Source organism: Babylonia areolata, chromosome 7 (genome assembly GCF_041734735.1).
Source record: "Babylonia areolata isolate BAREFJ2019XMU chromosome 7, ASM4173473v1, whole genome shotgun sequence".
In the NCBI taxonomy this organism is placed as follows: domain Eukaryota; kingdom Metazoa; phylum Mollusca; class Gastropoda; order Neogastropoda; family Buccinidae; genus Babylonia; species Babylonia areolata.
The window spans coordinates 19788715-19808241 of NC_134882.1; the positions used below are offsets into that span (position 1 = coordinate 19788715).

Genomic DNA, 19527 nt, shown 5'->3' on the forward strand with positions numbered 1-19527 from the left:
AATTCACAGTATGACTGACATTAGAAAACAGTTACTAGTGTTAGGTGTCTGATGAAACTGCTCCAAATGAAAGCCTGCATATAGCTGAGGTAAATGAACTCCACACTGTTCTTCCATGCTAAATGTGGGGTCAGTAATGTCTTAACACATTTTAAGCAAGCTATTCCTGCTTTCTCTTTTTCACATACACACATGTATATCATATATCATATCACCACAGAAAAATCCAGGTTAGATCATTATCATTACTTATTTAAATTCAAAAGTTTTTTCATGATCAGATCACATTATCTATCTTCTGAAATGGCAGAGAAGGCCAGTGGTTGAAAGAAAAGAAAAAAAAAATACTGGGTGTTATTGCATCTGTGCTAATTTTAGGACACCCAACAAGAGTCAAAAGACATAGATTCATACAAAGGCACTACACAGACTGACAGAGTGAATCCCAACCCAAACTGCACAACGGTGTTCTGGGAAACTTGAATCCTGCTTCAAAAAAAGCAGTGTGGGATGCAGTTCTATGAGGGAAATCTTTCTGACCCAAACCGCTGGCAAGATGCCCTTTTGCGAAGAAAAAGACTGCACTTGACACTTTGCACCCTGAGTACTGATTTACCAATCACACTCAGTTGGTTCCGGTGGACCAAGTATGGATATCTCCTTACTGCAGCGAGTTACATTCTCACCGGGTGCTTTATGCTTGTTGGCTCAGGATACTGAGCACGTTCTGACTGACATTATGTGTGTGTTTTGTGTGTAGAGTATAACTACAACAGTGAAATCAGCTGTTGCAGGGCCAGTCCACAGAAACTGCAGTGCAGTGCAGTGATGGGGTATGGGTCTAATCATGTTTATCAAAGGCAGCATGGCCTGGACTGGCTTGCTTTCAGTATTCCAGTTCTGAACTTTGTACTCTCTGGTGTACCGGGACCCCTAAATATGAGATGATCTTCGCCACTGTACCAAGAAGGATGCACTGGAATCAAGCGTCAAAAGCAGCAAATCAAACTTGTCAGAAGAAAAGAAAAAAACAAAGCAAAACCCATAATGGGTGAGAGCAAATATACTGTGACAATCCCTGCTGGATTCAAAGCGTTATTTTGCTGACACAGGGAACCTACAGCCTTTCATTCTGTGTGATGCATTCTCAGCTGTTCTGTGTGGATTGCAGGGAAAAAGAGGCATCTTGTCATGTGGTTTGTCTCCTGTCAAATGATACAGTGGTTTTTAAATAAGCACAAAATACTTACAGAACATTTGAAATAAAAGAAATAAAAACACCTCAGGGCGCTTGCACTTACAAAGTGTTCAGGAGGGAGGTGCTCATAAGGAAATGCATTAAAAGGTAAATGGCGCAAAATATAAAGCTGATATACACATTTTGTAACCGAATCGTTTCGAATGCAAACACTGACCAAGGTCCTTAACATTTATGTCACTCTTCACCGTATTCACCATCACTCAAGTTTCCAAAAGGATCAACACTCATACAGACAGGCAGCCACCTCAAAATATATCTGCAAACACCTCTGTCTCTGGCACCAAAGCACATGTTCTGGAACCCACAGTCAACTTATTCAGGTGAGGATGGGTGCAAGTTCTCAGTGTTGAGTTTTGTCATCAAGTGCGTTGCGTTTTTGCTTCATACACATACACACCTCACGTCTCTTTGTGTACACTCCATTCAAGACAATTTTGCTCCTCATCTGATTCGAAAATGGAGTCTGTTCCGCATGACTGGAACTGAAGCACAAGGTCAATGTGCTTTTCCTTCAGCAACTCCTTCTGTCTGGAATTTGTCACCACATGGATCTTGTCATGGACAGCCATCTTCATCCTTGATCAATCAGATATCTCAAAACCTGTCTATTGAAGCACTGTTACCACTCTTGTAACTTACATTTTCTTCTCTTCTTCTTTCCTGCTGTCTTGCCTGTCAACGTGCTGTTTGTTTCCATAGTATGCATGCTGGTGTGAAAAATATGTCATCCAAGTGTGTGTGTGTGTGTGTGTGTGTGTGTGTGTGTGTGTGTGACAGTGTTACTTATGTGCATGCTCCATCCCATGCTCATATTCTTCTGTCTGCATTTACTTGTGAAGATTACATACAGCTTTACGCTACGCTAGCGGACAGTGCTAAAGAAATGTCCCATTGTGTGTGTGTGTGTGTGTGTGTGTGTGTGTTATGCTGTCAGAGCCAGTTTTCGAATCAACTTAAATGTATGCAATCCCTGTTAACTGCATTCCGAAGAGTTTGCTCTCTGCCAACAACCCTTTTTTCATTCTCCGTTCTACGAGGACATTATTTTCAGTCACACTTTTCCAGCAGCACCTTTGAATTCACAGTTTTTTTTTTCAGAACAGCAATGTGTACTCACCGCACCATTGTCAGTTCTTGTGATTACATCATTTTCATCTTGGCACTACCATGGAAACATGGCTTTCTTTGTACAGACAACTGGCTGTTGCAGCAAAACTTTGTAAAATGTGTTTCTTGATCGCTTCTGCAGGTATCAGCACACAACTCGGCGTAACTTGCGATATTGTCAAAAGACACACACATACACACACACAAAGAGTAAATGCACCATCACACGACTCATTTCCCTCTTTCATGTAGCGTACCACCACCATTTCTGGCTACAGCATTCTTTTTTTTATCTTCTTCTTCTTCTTTTATATATATATATGTAAAGAAACCTCGGTACTGCCACAATCTAAAATACACACCAGCTTAAAAGAAAGCTTCTTTGGTGAAATTAAAACTCCACGATGGTTGGTGGGGTACAAAGCCAGAACCAAACTTCACCAAAACTCAGGCACTCCCCACACCCTTCCCCATTTCAGCAAAACTACATTTCTTTTTTCTAGCTTTTTTCTTTTCTCTCTCCTTCAGCTGGATGCTTAAGCGGTCACAGGTGATTCTGCACTGTAGTTCAGAGGTCTCGCCTGTCATGGTCAGCTCTTGATGTTGTTGTCCCCAGACTGTCTGTCTACGCCATGGGTGGAGACTCTGCTTCATACTTTACTGAACTTCAATCCAGCTGCAACACAGACAGATGGAAAGATGGTAAGGTACCAGGAGCACAGGCATTTTTTAGTCACCACCCACCGATGTGAGATGGATGAAGAAATTTTTATTCCAAATACATGAAGGTAAGGCGTAAGTACAGACTTCACCATCCACTTCTGTGAGATCGATGAAGAAACTTTATTTTAATGGACTTAGCAAAACAATATGGGCACAGCAAAAAGACAGCTTCTTTTTAACTGTGGCTACATCACTCAACAAACTATGTAAGCAAAACAATTTGGAGCACATCATGTCACTCAGCAATTTACAAGATAGAAGTCTATAAGACAGTCATCTGAAATACCAATTAGAAAAACTACTTTTTAATGAAATGTAGATTCCCAGGCAACAATTCTTTTAAATTAGGTTGATCCTTCAAACTTAAGTGAAACAGAAAAAAAAACCCTCTGAAAGCCAGGCTTCTCATTCAACTCCAGTATAAGAACAACATACATGCGCTCTAAGCATGATCTTGACAAACACTTCCACTTGTATCCCACAAAGTACACGCAACAAATCACTACACAACTGACACATTGAAACTTTAACTTATGAACACACAACTGACACAGTGAAACTTTAACTCATGAACATACACACTATGAACAGTTCATTATCTATACATATATATGTATGTTCATTAAATCATTTACAGTCAACAGACAGTTTTAAGATTATAAATGCCTGCAGACAAACTGGAAACCTTTATCTTCTAGCTAGACCAAAGGAAACCAAACTGGCAGTGTTTTATTAACTGCACAAATGCTGGGACTTGCAGACATAACTGATAAAAACAAACTCTCAGTGAGTTTCTGTGTCTGCATGTGTGAGTGTGTGGGGGAGTGGGGGGTGGAGGGGTGGGGGGCACACAAAGACTAAACTTCAGTGAAAAAAGCAAGACCAGGAAATATGTGCATTAAACTGATTTTAGCAGCACCAAGCCTTAACTGGCATTACACATAAAGGCACACATCACGCTTATGATCATCAAGAATACTTGGGCGTATCTGAGAAACAAACGGTACCACCTAGGAAAAAAATTATACAAACCTGGTCAAAAAACACATTGAATTTCAGCATATTTAAAAAAATTACACACATATCATTTCTAAGATTAAACAAACAATGGTCAAAAGACTCACTGAATTTCATCATATTTTTTTCTGCCAAAAGTATCCTTATTTTTTTAAACTAAAATAATAACATCATTTTTCATCACATTACATTTTCTTTCAATGGACAATAAAAGAACAATCCTTTGTATGAACTCTCTGATGCAATTCACATGACATTACTTTTTGATGTGAGTTACATGACAATATCTTCTTCTTCTTCGTTCGTGGGCTGCAACTCCCACATTCACTCGTACGTACACAAGTGGGCTTTTTACATGTCTGACTGTTTTTACCCCACCATGTAGGCAACCATACTCCGTTTTCAGGGGTACATAACAACATACTGTGATGCGTTGTCACAGTATCAGGCATTGAAATACTGATCCAGCTGACTAGCAATCATGGCCAAGGGACCTTTAACATTTTAACTTGACAAAATGATGACAGTTGTGCACATGGGTGTCATGGCCACTAATGACAACAGTTGTGCACATGGGTGTCATGGCCACTAATGACAACAGTTGTGCACATGGGTGTCATGGCCACTAATGACAACAGCTGTGCACATGGGTGTCATGGCCACTAATGACGACAGTTGTGCACATGGGTGTCATGGCCACTAATGACGACAGTTGTGCACATGGGTGTCATGGCCACTAATGACGACAGTTGTGCACATGGGTGTCATGGCCACTAATGACAACAGTTGTGCACATGGGTGTCATGGCCACTAATGACGACAGTTGTGCACATGGGTGTCATGGCCACTAATGACGACAGCTGTGCACATGGGTGTCATGGCCACTAATGACGACAGTTGTGCACATGGGTGTCATGGCCACTAATGACGACAGTTGTGCACATGGGTGTCATGGCCACTAATGATGACAGCTGTGCACATGGGTGTCACAGCTACTAATGATGACAGCTGTGCACATGGGTGTCATGGCCACTAATGATGACAGCTGTGCACATGGGTGTCATGGCCACTAATGATGACAGTTGAGCACATGGGTGTCATGGCCACTAATGACGACAGTTGAGCACATGGGTGTCATGGCCACTAATGACGACAGTTGTGCACATGGGTGTCATGGCCACTAATGATGACAGTTGTGCACATGGGTGTCATGGCCACTAATGACAACAGTTGTGCACATGGGTGTCATGGCCACTAATGACGACAGTTGTGCACATGGGTGTCATGGCCACTAATGACGACAGTTGTGCACATGGGTGTCATGGCTACTAATGATGACAGCTGTGCACATGGGTGTCATGGCCACTAATGATGACAGCTGTGCACATGGGTGTCATGGCCACTAATGACGACAGTTGAGCACATGGGTGTCATGGCTACCCTCATTGGGAGTCACAGTAAACTGTGGGGCTAGATAACAAGCTTTGTTTTTTTCTGTTTTTTTTTATCCCATTACTATGGTTCACAGATGCAGAAAGAAAAGAGAGGCAGGAAAGCAAAGAATCACACCCACACACAAACACACCCATATATCTATACACTATCATCCTTTGTGCTGTAAGCTTTGAAGACAATGACAAAGCACACACCTTATGTCCTAAAAAAACACAACAAAAATCAACATAAAAGAACCAAAAAATTGCATTGTGTCATTTTTTGTCGAGACAGATTTCTCTTAGACTTTTCTACTGGTGTGCAATTTGGGTTCCTCTCCTAAGGGAGAGTGCCTTGTATGCATACAGGAATACTTGTTTGGTTACAAAGAGGATTTCTCTACAGAGCTTTGCCAGCGACAACTCTTCTGTTGCTGTGGGTTCTTCTGAGTACGCTAAGTGTGTGTTGCACACAGGGCTTTGGTTTATTGTCTCATCTGATATACTAGCACACACTACTCAAGGTCTGTTGGAGGGGGAAGTAAAATTCCTGGTCAATTTATTAGACTTGATCCCATGGACACTCGCTTCTTAGTTGAGTGCATTACCACGTAGCTACCCCTCTACCAGAATTAATTTTGTTGTCCGATTGAAAAAAAAAAAAAAATAATAAAAAAAAAATCAGATTAAAGTGCATGGTATGGCAATATTCATGGTGTACTGTATGATTCTCGGCAGAGAGTTTCTGTCCAAAACAAAACAGAACAAACCAACAAAAAACACATACACACACAAAACACATGCACACACATGTATGAGTGTGTTTATATGTGATGTAACATTCACATATACTGATACAGGTATGAGTGCAATTACATAAGAGTGTGTTTGTGCACGCATGTGGAATAGATTTTTCCACTGTAAGCGCTGACTATATCATAAATAAAACTCCAAAATGCTGCATCAGTGCATGTCTCAATACCTGTCAAGCACGCAACCACACACACACACACACACACACAAATGCACAGGCACACACACACACACACACACACACAGCTGAACTCAGCTGGTATTCCACTTTTTGCGCTCCACCCCCACACCCCCTCATATTTTTTCCATCTCCCATAACAAAATATTACATTCTCACCAACCGTAAAACAGAACAGGCAAAACATTTTTATTTCTATCACACAAATTTAAAAAAAAATGGTGGAGGAGGTGGCAGGAGTGTAGAGCATTAACAAAACAGCAAGCTGTAAACTCACAAACACACGCACCAAAAAAAAAAAAAAAAAAAAACCCTCCTAAAAAAAAAACCCAATAGAGACTTGACTACAACAATAAGGAGACAAGGGAAGAGAAAAGCTGTGTGGGATAAAAACAACAACAAAACAACCGTCATCCCTCCTGAAAAACAACCCGTGAACACACTCAACTAGTCTAGGTTCTAGCCTCAAACGAACACCCACGACGAAGCCAATGTGGACAAACAAACGATACTTGCATTTCATCCCAACGTGCACATTGTGTGGCATGCCCTGTGCATCGTCGTCACAACAAACACAATGCAAAATGATGTTAACACAACACGGACCCCTCGGCCAAACCACAATGCACACCATAAGAAACAATGCACACATACTTTTTTTTTAATATTAGTTTTAAGAAACACTTCTGTGAAGAACACTACAGATGTGCTGTCTTGAGAAAACAAAAAAATATTGCTGCATCAATATCTACATATCTATATATAATATACAATGGTGATATATATAATATATATATATGTGTTCTATATTACACATTTCTAATATATCTGGCTTTTTGTAGCCTTCATGCCATAACCATATCAAAACAGGTATATATATCATGATATGCATACATGTTCAATGTTACAATTTCTATTTAAAAAAAAAAAGAAAATTAAAAAAAGCTGGCTTAAGCACTCATATAGTCACGCTACGTTATACAGACAGGATGAGATAGCAGAGACTACAGTTTAAAAGGTGGCATGCCTGTTTGTAGATAAAATTTCAAAGAGGAGCTGATATTTTCAAATATGCATGACAAATGACAACACTAAAGGATAAAAAACAACACTTGACAAACAAAACAAACTACAACATGCCGATGAAATATCTGAAAGAGAAAAAAACAAACTAATTCATTAGTGATTCAAAAGCACTCTTCAACTTTTTTCTGTGCTATTATTCATATATATTATTTAGACCATTTCAGATGGCAGACTGCACTGTTTATGAAATAATGGTGAACTGATATTACACACACACACACACACACACACACACACACACACACACACACACGCACGCACACACACACACACACACACACACACACACACACACATATATATATTCAACACAAACAAAGTCTTATGCGACTTTTACGAATGAAAATTTGGTTTTTGGTTTTTTAACTTTAACCACTGATGTTACTGCAGGCAATTTGAATACAGTTAAATGATACTGTCAGCTTTTTTTCAGTAGCTTCCATTTCATTCTATAAGAATCCCTACCTCTGATTAATCTTTTATCCCTACTCTAAACCAATCTAAAGAATGTTCACAGCAATGATAATAACAACACTGATAACAAAATAGCAATAATCAAATGGCATATCCCACACCCATAGTATAAGATCTCAGCAGAAAAAGAAAATGCTTAATCAAATCAAAATTTATGAACATGGTACACTAGCTACCAGGGCATTAGCAAATAATAAAAGGTATAAAAGGTATACAATGTTACGATAAAACTACTAAACGATTATGTTCACAAAGGTATATGATTAAACAGATAAGAAATACACACAAAAATAACAGAACTATCCTTCCCAAATACTTTCCCCCAGGACACAGAATGGAAAACGTGTTTAGCGGCAATGTGCAGAAACTTTCCACAGTGATCCAAACGCCACTGCAGCCAAAAACTGTAAGAGTGCTTCAAAACCTCTTTGACTTACAGACAAAAGAAAAGAAAAAGGCCAGCAAGGAAAAGACAATGAAGAAGGAGAAGGAAAAGGTCGCTCAAGAATGAGAGCTGCAAGTAAAGAACAAGCTCTACCTCCGAGAAGAAATTACGGATCAAGAAAAAGACTGGGCAAAAAGAAAGCAGTCATTAAAAAAGAGAAAAAAAACAACAACTAACAACAGACCAAGAACAAAACCTGCGGGTCATCAGCAGGTATTACTCCAGCAAATGACAGGTATATCTCTTATAATCAACAGGTATATCTCCATGAGAGAAAAAAATCAAGAACAAAAGCTGCATGTAAGTAAGATCTATATCTCTAAAAGACAAAAAGAGAGAGAGAGAAAGCTACAAATGAATTACAAATCTCCATTAAGGAAAGCAAGTCCATAGCATCTACATACCGAAGAAGAAACTGGAAAGAAAAAAAGATCCAAGAATGAAAGCTGTAAGTACGAGCAGGTAACATCTCTACCTCTGAAAAGAAAAGAAAAGAAAAAAAAAGGACAGAAGGAAAGATCCATAAAAAGAAGGAAAGACAGAAAGAAAGCTGTGGAGGCAGGGGAAAAAGGAAGTGAAACAGCTGCTGCATCTGTCTGAGAAAGCGGCAGAGTGAGTGAGTGAGTGAGTGAGTACAGTCAGTCGGCAGGCAGCCAGCAGCCAGCGGCAGGGTTTTTGTGCGTACACGTCACACGATGGAACGCCAGAAAACATCATTTACCGTTGCAGCCTGAAGGGGGAGAGCTGTGACCCGGAGGAAGGGGTGTGGGTGGGATTAATAGGCGGCCATGTGCCTAGTACCTTCGTCGTTGCTGTAGCAGTTGGGACAGTGCAGCTTGTTGACCCGCACCCGCACGTCGGCGCCCTCCACCCCGCTCCCCAGCGGAGTGCGGCACACGCAGCACTTGAAGCACTGCGTGTGGTAGTACAGGCCCAGGGACTCAATCACCATGGCAGCACCAAATCCTGCATACATCATGTACATGTATGTAAGTATTGATTGTATCCATAGTCAGTCGTGTCTGACTATGACCAACAAAACAGCACAGGAGGCTACTGATGTCTTGACTATCTGGGGAAGAATTTTATAACTGTGGAGAGCATCTTGCCTAAGTTACATCCACACTCTCTCGGCCAAGAGGGTTTTAGGAGTGTCGGCAATGGGGATGGTTCCCAAAGGCCAGCTAGTCTCCAAGGCTGCACACTAAGAGCCAGTGCAATCTTGCCTCCCAGCCTTGAGTGTCATTGACCTTCATAAAAGACAAAGCTGTGCAAGAATTCCCATTACAGTGGAGAAACCATAGATCATACAGGTCCCACTTTGCTGTTGGCCCAACTGTAAGCTTATGTCAATTTCTGATATGTGTTGACATTATTGATTATATCATGCCATAAAAGCTTCTGGTTAGAAGACAATCCACCCACCACTGGCTTGCAACTGACAGAAATAAAAATATGCATCGTTCCACTCAAAATTACATGTAAAATTGTATGATTTGTACCACAACTTTCTAAATCTTCCCCTGGGTCTGATTTCAGACTCTGGTCTGAAGAATCTCATGCCTGTTACTGAGACGTGCCCACTGGTCCAATACCCCAAGCAATAAAACAAGAACTACCTGGGGACATATCTCAAATTTGTGATCATAGCTGTAAGTGGGAAACTGTCATAGCTTTTCAATCATATTAAGGATACAAAAGAAACAACACCTGTCACTCACATAACTACAGAAATAAAAAACACAACAACAACACTGAACACAAGTGCTGAAGATCACTAGAAACAGACAGTCAAAAAAAACAAAAACAACATGATTGCCCACCAAGCTCCTGGTTGCAGTGGGAGCAGCGCTGCTTTCCACTGATGTTCATTCCGCCATCCCCAGCAGGTGGTTGTTGGTGCTGGGAGGGAGGTAAGGGATCCGACCTGGAGCTGGGAGAGTAGCCACCACCGTAGCCAAAGTTGGGAGGCAGCGTCTGGGAAAGGCTGTGCCCTGCAGGGTCGGGATGGTAAGGGGGACCCTGAGGGTTCATCTCCTGGGATGAGCTGTTGGCTGTGGAGCCTCGCGCCCCTGCCGTCTTCTGCAGCAGGGTCTGCCGGATCTGGGCAGGCATGTTGGGCGAGCGCTGCACCTCCGCTGTGCCCTGTTCCCGCCACCGGTTCCCGTAGTTGTCTGCCACGGGTTTGATGGGGCCGGAGAACTGGGCGCGGCTGCTGGGGCCCTGGCGGTACCCGCTGTCGTTCATGCGCCGCCTCTCGGCCTCCTGCACCAGCCAGTGGTCCTGGGGCCCGGCGAACTGACTGCGGTTGGCCTCTGAACGACGGGCCTGGGCTGGCTGTGGCCTTCCCTCTCCACCACCACCACCACCACTGACTTCCTCACCCATCCACTGGTCAGGGTTGCGGATCCTGGCCCTGGGCACTGAGTTGAGGGAATGGATCTGGCTCTTGCTCGGTGCTTCTCGTTTCACAGGGCTTGAAGTATCGTGGTGATCGTGGGGTGAGGGGGACGGGGGCTTCCCCTGAAGTGGCGTGGCCTTGCGGTTCATGGCCATCATGTCTTCCCTGGAGTACTGCCCTGGGCCTGCTCCATGAGGGGCTGCATTGGTACTCCGGCCATGCTCCTCCCCGGCTGGAGGCCACTTCGGCAGCTGGCCTTGACTGGAGGACACCGTCTGCACGTTGCCTCTCCATGATGATGCCGTCTGTGGCCTGGAGCTGCTCCATGATGCCTCTGACCTCCGCACTCCATAGCCATCCTGGTTCCCATCTCTGTAGGACCCAGCATTCTGGTTGCGGTCCGTGTAGGAGAGGGCAGTCTGTGGGCGCCCCTCGGAGCGGCGTGGTCCAGCGACGATGGTGGACGTGTAGACTGGGGAGCTGCCTCGCACTTTGCTGGTGACGGTTTCAAACTGCAGGGAGTCGTCAGGGGCTCCGTGGGAGGAGAAGGAGTGGTAGTCAGGTTGCTGCGGCTTCTGGGATGTCATGTGCTGCTGCTTTAACTGCTGACGCTCTTGTTCCAAACGCTCCTGGGTCTTCCTTAGCTCTTCTTCTTGCCGCCGAAGCATCTCCTGCACGTCAAAGCAACGAGAAAACTTCTAAAATCTGAAGTATTACACACACACACACACAACAATTGTAAACAGGGGCTGACATCTCTAAAATTAGAAACAGTACAAATGTTGTAGAAATTCTACAGCAGTTTGTCAATAATTATCCAATTCTTCATTTGACAGAAACAAGACGGAGTTGTCACAGCACACCTCTGACCAAGACCGCAGACTGTCCAGACTTTTTATTCACTTCCAACCAGCCGCAAGCAGGGACTATAGAAAAATTTCACATATACAGAAAGACTATCAATAGCTTAAAATGCTAACATCACAAAACAGCACAATATTCTCAGAATCCATCAATCTCAGACTTCCTTGATTTTTGCAAACATGTGAACATTAACAAAGAAAAAAACCACAAACAAACTGCAGCTACAAAGCCACCCTACTGCTCACTTCTTGCTGTCGAAGCTGTTCCTCTTTATCACGAATGTGCCTCCGTTCCTCCTCCTCCCTTTTGAGACGTTCTGCCTCGATTCTCTGCAGTTCTTCCTGGCGGATTCGTGCTCGCTCTGCTTCAAGGAAAGCCGCATGATCTGTTTTATAAAAACAAACAGATAAATAGTAATGGTTAAACCCTAATATCCCTTTCAAAGTAACAGCATAATCAAAACAAGCAAAAGTTCTGTTAGCTGGCTTTATACAGAAAGGAAAATGAATCAGTCAAACATCACAGTACGATACTTGTTTGACTGTCCTGTCTCCGCAATCCAAGTGACCATACTTAAAATATAAAAAGCTACCCCCCCCCCCCCCCCCCCCCCCCAAAAAAAAAGAAAAAAAAAGACTGCCTCATTTCCAGTTGTGTGTGTGTGTGTGTGTGTGTGTGTGTGCATGTTGGTACCCTCTTGGTGAGGGGGAAAAGAGAGAGAGAGAGTGGGACTGACAGAGAGAGTGTGTGTGTGTGGGTGTGTGTCTGTATGCGTGTGTGCATGTATGTATGTATGAATATATTTATAAGTGCATGCAAGCACGTGTGTGTATGCATGTGTGTGCGTGCATGTATGCGCATGAATGCATGTGTAGGTACCTTGTGGAGGAGGGGCAGAATGCTGGGCAGGGATGACCTCAGGCTGGATCAGCAGACCCTGGGGGGTTTCCCGGCTGTTGATCTTCAACTGGAACTGCAGAGGCTGCCCCGGCTGAGTCACCTCCACCGGCTCCCTGCCCACAGGTAGTCAGGTTTTTGTTGTTTTTTTCTTTCTCACAATCATTCCCCCCCAAGCAATAATAACAATGCAGATTGACGCTCTCACCTTCCCAGGCAGTCTGATAGAATGTGCGCACATAGCAATATGCAGTTTCAGTTTCTCAAGGAGGCATCACTGCGTTCGGACATCACATCTACAAGGCAGATGCCTGATCAGCAGCATAGCCCAACATGATTAGTCAGGTCTTGAGTGCATGCATTTATGTTTGTGTACCTATCACAGTGGATTTCTACAGAATTTTGCCAGAGGACAACACTCTATTCGCTGTAGGTTCTTTTTCAGTGCGCCAAGTGCATGCTGCGCACTGGACCTCGGTTTATTGTCTCATCCAAATGACTACACACTCAGTTTTATTTTCCAGTCAAACTTGGGAGAAAGGAAGAGAGCAGGATTCAGACCCAGAACCTCATGTACCCTGTATTGGCAGACGAGCATCTGAACCATTCTGCCACCTTCTCTCTGCAAACCTGGTAAACTGAAGCGTTTCAACACTTGGGAGACATTTATAAGCTGCAAGGCCTAGGTCTGAGCCAATACATTTACTACAACACTTTTACAAGCTACCACTCTTCCCCCTCTCTCTCATCTCGGTCTCCACAGAACTCACAACTCACCCTGGGTCCCCTCGGTTGCGAGGGTCGATGATCAGCACCTCAGGCTGGGCAGCAGGGGTGCCTTGCCCACTGTTGATATGCGCAGTGAAGGTGCTGGTGTGTTGCTGCTGCTGCTGCTGTGACAGTTGGTTCTCCCTGTACCCTGGCTCCGAGGAGGGTGCCGGTTGTTGTTGGGTAGCGGCAGCAGTTCGGGAGGAGGAGGAGGAGGAGGCGGGAGGAGCGAAGTCCGCACTCAGGTCCTGGGCGTACCTCAGGAGGCGTGCCTGTCGCTGATCCCGGCGCTCCTTCAGAAGGCGCATCTTCTCCAGCTCGGGCTCCAGCAGCTTCTTTTCCTGGATTGGAACAAGTTAGCTGATATGTGTTGTGCAGTGCAGTGCAGTGCAGTGCAGTGCAGTGTAGTGCAGTGTGGTGAAATGAAGTGAAGTGTAGTATAGTGAAGTGTGGTATAGTGAAGTGTAGTGTAGTGAAGTGAAGTGAAGTGAAGTGAAGTGAAGTGAAGTGAAGTGCAGTGTAGTGTAGTGTAGTGCAGTGCAGTGGAGTCTGGTGAAGTGAAGTGTAGTGTAGTGTAGTGCAGTGCAGTGCAGTGCAGTGCGGTGCAGTGCGGTGTAGTGTAGTGTAGTGTAGTGTAGTGCGGTGAAGTGAAGTGCAGTGCAATGCTGTGTTGTGTTGTGTTGTGTGTTGAACTGTATTGTGTTGAGTTGTGTTGTTGTGTTGTGTTGTATTGTACTACTCTATTTATCACAACAGATTTCTCTGTGTGATAGAATATGTGGATCCATGTAGTGTGCGTGAATGCTGGTATCTTGTGAGGAGGGGCAAAGCGTGTGTGCATGCAATGTGCGTGCGTGTGTGTACATGTGTGTGTATGCATGTGGGTACCTCCTGGGGGAGGGCTGGTTTGTGTGTGTGTGTGTGTGTGTGTGTGTGTGTGTGTGTGTGTGTTGTAATACGTTCTGTATCTGTGTATAGAGCAGATCACAAATCGAGTGTGTGTGTCTGTTCAAGTGAAATACACAAACTACACAAAAATCGTACTGGCAAGAAGGTCTGTATGGACCCACCTCTTCTTGCTTCTGGCGTTCGGTGTCTGCAGCCCGCTGCAGGTCTTGTTGGTACTGCTGATCTATCTGCTCACGCTCTGCCGTGAAACGCTGCTGTTGACCCCACACCCACCCGCCAAACACACAGCACACACACACACCCATGCACGCACACACAGAGGTAGGCAACATGCCACAGGTTAGAGCAGGCCAACACCATTAGACCACCAAACATCAATGAAATGCTTGGTTAATATCTCAGGCTTTAGCATGTACTTTCACTTTCCACTATCACGGTTTCTTGGTGAAATTCATAATGCTTCTGTGGCACTTTCATTTTTCAGTCTTGAAGATTTTCAACTGAGCAAAACAAACGACATTTACCACAGACAATGAAAATGCGCATGTGAGTGAACACATTTTGTTCATGCATGAAAAAGCCAGCATTTTCATGTTCAGTGCAAAGAATCAAAAATGCTCTCCATTTTATGCAGTTCATGAGCATGTATAAAAATATAAACTGTACTTTTTTTTCATGACAGATGTGTGTGTGTGTGTGTGTGTGTGTGTGTGTGTGTTTATGTGTATGTGTGTGTGTGTGCGATGTGTTTGCATGAGGACAAATACATGCCCATGCACACATTTTTGCATCGCCACATACATGTTTGCATGCACATGAGTGTATGAGTCCAAATCATAACATAAACAAACATCAATTAATTCTTAAGAATCCATATGAATATGTATGAGTCCATATCATAAAGTAAACAAACATCAATTAACTCTTAAGAATCCATATGGATATCAATCTCAACAAGCATTTGTGACAATCATATCACCAACAACAGACACCTTTGTAAAACACTAGCAACTGTTACATCACTGCTGACAAATTATAATCTAACAAAAAATGCAGCAAGCCATGATGCAACAGAAGTTTTTGAAATTATATTCATTATTTATTTAATGATTTATTTGTCTATCTACTCCCCATCTTTTTGTTTATTTCTATAACTTTTTTGCACAAAACATCAATTCATTACACAGGCAATGATATTTTTTTCTCATATTCAACAAAATAAACCTTGTGTCACTAACATTTGATGATTTGTGGGATGTTCATTCAGAAACACAACTAAAATGTTCGGTTCTGTATATGTCGAATCATAGTGATGTCATGAAATATAGAAACTGAAATGAAATACATGAACCAAAGTCTATCATCCACAGAAGAACACTTGCTAGCTGTTTAGACAAACTACAGCTGAAGATATTGACAGAAAGGAATGGTAAAGAAACATGAGACAAAGTGTATCATACCATGAATTCCTAACAAACAGTCTCTCAGTCCATATTGACTGGCAGTTAGTAAAACATGTCAGTTTAAAATGACAAAAAGGTTGTAAGTGATGGGACAAGGTGAGGAGCTGGAATGGAAAGAGTGAACAGGGAAATGAAGGGTTTGGGGGGAAACAGTGGAATACTGTCAGACACAGAGTTTGTAAAAGTGAAAAACAAAACAAAACAAAAAAAAACAACAACCAAAATCAAAATACTTGTTAACAGGGATAGTGAAAGTGAAAAACCAAAGACACACATCTTTCAACCATACCTGAAAAACTGTTGTCCACTAATATCTGATCATACATTATTTATGAAAGCAACAGAAAAACAAAGAAGAAACATGGATACCCAACTCTTAAAGCCTGTGACGCACTGCTAAAAACAATATCTCCCAAATTTAACATGATTTTTTTTTCTTAAAGAGAGAGCTAAACTAAGATTACAATATATTTTAAGAAAGAGCCAACAAATGACACAAGAAATTCAAGAACAAATAACGAGGAGGAGAAAGAATCTTGTATACAAGTATTTCATCTGTCAATGTTCTATTCACAATGGTGAAGATGAAGAACTGGAAGGAAATCTGTATGATTTTAGCTGATGTTCTACAAGAACTCTTCTGTTTCATCTGTCAATGCTCTGTTCACAGTGGTGAAGATGGTCATTTAGCTGAGGTTCTACAAGAACTCTTCTGTTTCATCTGTCAATGCTCTGTTCACAATGGTGAAGATGGTCATTTAGCTGAGGTTCTACAAGAACTCTTCTGTTTCATCTGTCAATGCTCTGTTCACAATGGTGAAGATGGTCATTAGCTGATGTTCTACAAGAACTCTTCTGTTTCATCTGTCAATGCTCTGTTCACAATGGTGAAGATGGTCATTTAGCTGAGGTTCTACAAGAACTCTTCTGTTTCATCTGTCAATGCTCTGTTCACAATGGTGAAGATGGTCATTTAGCTGAGGTTCTACAAGAACTCTTCTGTTTCATCTGGTCATTTAGCTGATGTTCTATAAGAACTCTTCTGTTTCATCTGTCAATGTTCTGTTCACAATGGTGAAGATGGTCAAGATTTGGTTGGAAACCTGTTGACTTCAGGCCCATGGTCTGTGAGGAGGAATCTTGTCCATTTGCAAGGATGATGCAGATGACAAAGATTTGATAAGGAACCCTGAATGATCTGAAGTCAATGTTCTTTACTGGCAATGATGAAAATGATGAGAATAAAGTGGAGCACCAATAAATACACTACCTGTTGGTAAGGGAAGGTCATTTGAACAAGATTCTCATCCTGCCCTGCTAGGATCTCTTCAGCAGGCTGATGGCAAAAAACAAACAAAAACACACAGGATGCTGTTAGTCCCAGAACGCGCATGCTGAAAACTGCCACATGCAATTTTAACGAGGCTACCATTCATCATCAAAGCGTCCACCTAAAGCACTGGCTTAGGGAAGATGATAAAATTTATCATTAAAGTGTCCTCCAAAAGCACTGGCTTAGCGAGGATGATAAAATTTACCATTAAAGCTTCCACTGAATGCACTGGCTTAGCAAGGATGAATAATCATTAAAATGTCCTCTGAAAGCACTGGCTTCGTAAGGATGGTAAAATTAATTATTTAAACTTCCACCAACTTGGACAACAATGATTTCTGGGCATGTCATTTTTCCCTTTGATATGAATTTAGAGGGGTCTACCCCCATCACCGTCCAAATCCCTCTTCTAGCTCACACCCCCCACCCAAATATATCTGCAACCTTATGATATGGGAACTGTTTTATATCGATGAGTCAAAAATCTTTTGAATCACTTGACAAAAACATTATTCCTGATCATGTCCTTTACTTGACTTCCCCTTGTCCTATACAAAATCTTTCACTGGGTAACAAAACATCTGTCTGTGTGTATGTAGTTTCTGTAGCTGTTCCTACATTCTGTTCAATATTTTCAGAAAGGGAACTTTATGAATTGCTAACAACACTGGTCTGCGGACTGCATCTCACAAACTATGATCAGCATTAACATGATAATTCAATTTTGTATATTCTGCTGAACTTGGGTGGATGAGCAAAGGAGACACTTACCATAACTCTAAGACCTCCACAAATATTTAATCTTAGACATTTTGTTTCAATTTTCATGAAGAACATGTCAAGTTTCAAAACACCATCATTATCTGTTTTCTTTCATGATTTCTATGATGATGTTTAACAGGGCAAGAAATGGACAGTAAGACAGACAAACATAAACTTGATAATAACTAACTTTTTTTTTTCAAAAGAAAATCTATGTGAAAAAAATTGCTTTTCCCATACTTCCATGCAATCTTCAGCTAAAATTAGAATAAATATATTATTCTTAATTATCAATAAGATAACAATCAAAAACAACACTAATGTATAGATAGCCCTGATCTCTTAGACACACATGCAAATGTTAATAAACATATCTAATACACCCATGCAAAGAAAGGAAGTGAGGTTATACTGATTATACACACTGCTCCAAAACACACCACATTATTAAAAATCACACACTCCGGGAGAGGGAAAGGGACAATGGAATAAGGGAATGTGTAGGTGAACACATACATATGCATGCATCAGAACCTGGAAAAAAAATCTTAATAAAAACAAACGCCACACTCACACGAAAAAAAAAAAAAAGCAACATATTCAAACAGAAACACACAAATCATTAACACATACACACACCCCTCCCTAATTTTTTTCAATGATACATTCCTTCTCTCTTCATTGTTTTCCCATACTGATTTTAATCATTAGCTCTCTAAGCCCCTGTGCCAAGGAGGTAGCGCTGCGCACCACGAATACCCATTATTATTAAAAAAAAAGTAACAGACTGGTTGTGGTACAGGGTATGCCTGAGAACAGTCCAGCTGGTGCTGTGATAGTTCTGACAAAACCTTCATTATCAGTCTTTATTTGCAAAGATCTTGTCCATTGTTCAAAAACATGAGTGGCAATGCCAAGCACTGTAGATCATTCCAAACCAAACAGATATGAGAAAACACCACTGCTGACAATATCAGCACATCTTTAATGTGCTAATGAGATCTATACCTTTGTTGCTGTTATTCACACGGCTGCGTTATTGTAACCATATCAGGTTTTCATCATTTATGTTTTTTTTGTTTTTTTTGACTGGGGCTAAGGCCTATTTCAATTAAAACATTTTGAATTAAAAAAAAAAAACCCCAAAAAACAGACTTCTTTAACAATTTGTGCTTTCCTTTTTTTATTGTTTGTTTTCTTGGGTTTTTTTCTTAAAAAAAATGAAATCCCTTGATAATTCTGATGCACAGGAGAATGTGTTGGGGGAACCATAGAAAAGCTCATGCGCACACACACACACACACACACACACACAAAACATGAGCGCAAACATGCATTGCTTACACATGTACCACACCCTTAGGCAGACAGACTCTGAACCAGTATTATACAAAAGGCACACTGTCATTTCCGATAAAGCCACCACAATCATCTGGCAAAACACAATTTTTTGTTAAAAAAAAAGGAAGAAAAACGCACAATAAAGTGAAATGGGAAGGGGAAGGATATAAACTTCAACAAGACATGCATGCTACTGAATCCAGCAAACAAGCAAACAGCAACGCCAGTATCGCTTCCAACAGAGGCAGTGTA

General features: G+C 41.9%; 1 protein-coding gene across 3 annotated transcripts in view; it reads right to left on the bottom strand.

Moving 5' to 3' along the window:
• Positions 1–1238: 1238 nt before the first annotated feature.
• Positions 1239–19527, bottom strand: part of LOC143283780 (uncharacterized) — a 333779-nt gene continuing 315490 nt past the window's right edge. Inside the window, exons 18-26 of one of the 3 annotated variants that reach the window (XM_076590144.1) lie at positions 17110–17175; positions 14538–14630; positions 13477–13808; positions 12682–12815; positions 12048–12187; positions 10361–11609; positions 9339–9503; positions 7049–7082; positions 1239–3044 (exon numbers count right to left, since the gene is read on the bottom strand). In XM_076590144.1, the coding sequence (XP_076446259.1) occupies positions 3026–3044; positions 7049–7082; positions 9339–9503; positions 10361–11609; positions 12048–12187; positions 12682–12815; positions 13477–13808; positions 14538–14630; positions 17110–17175 (2232 nt within the window). In that variant the 3' untranslated portion in view covers positions 1239–3025. Of the gene's footprint in view, positions 3045–7048; positions 7083–9258; positions 9504–10360; positions 11610–12047; positions 12188–12681; positions 12816–13476; positions 13809–14537; positions 14631–17109; positions 17176–19527 lie in introns of all 3 variants that reach the window. The other 2 variants (XR_013055451.1, XM_076590145.1) reach the window with 2 other exon arrangements.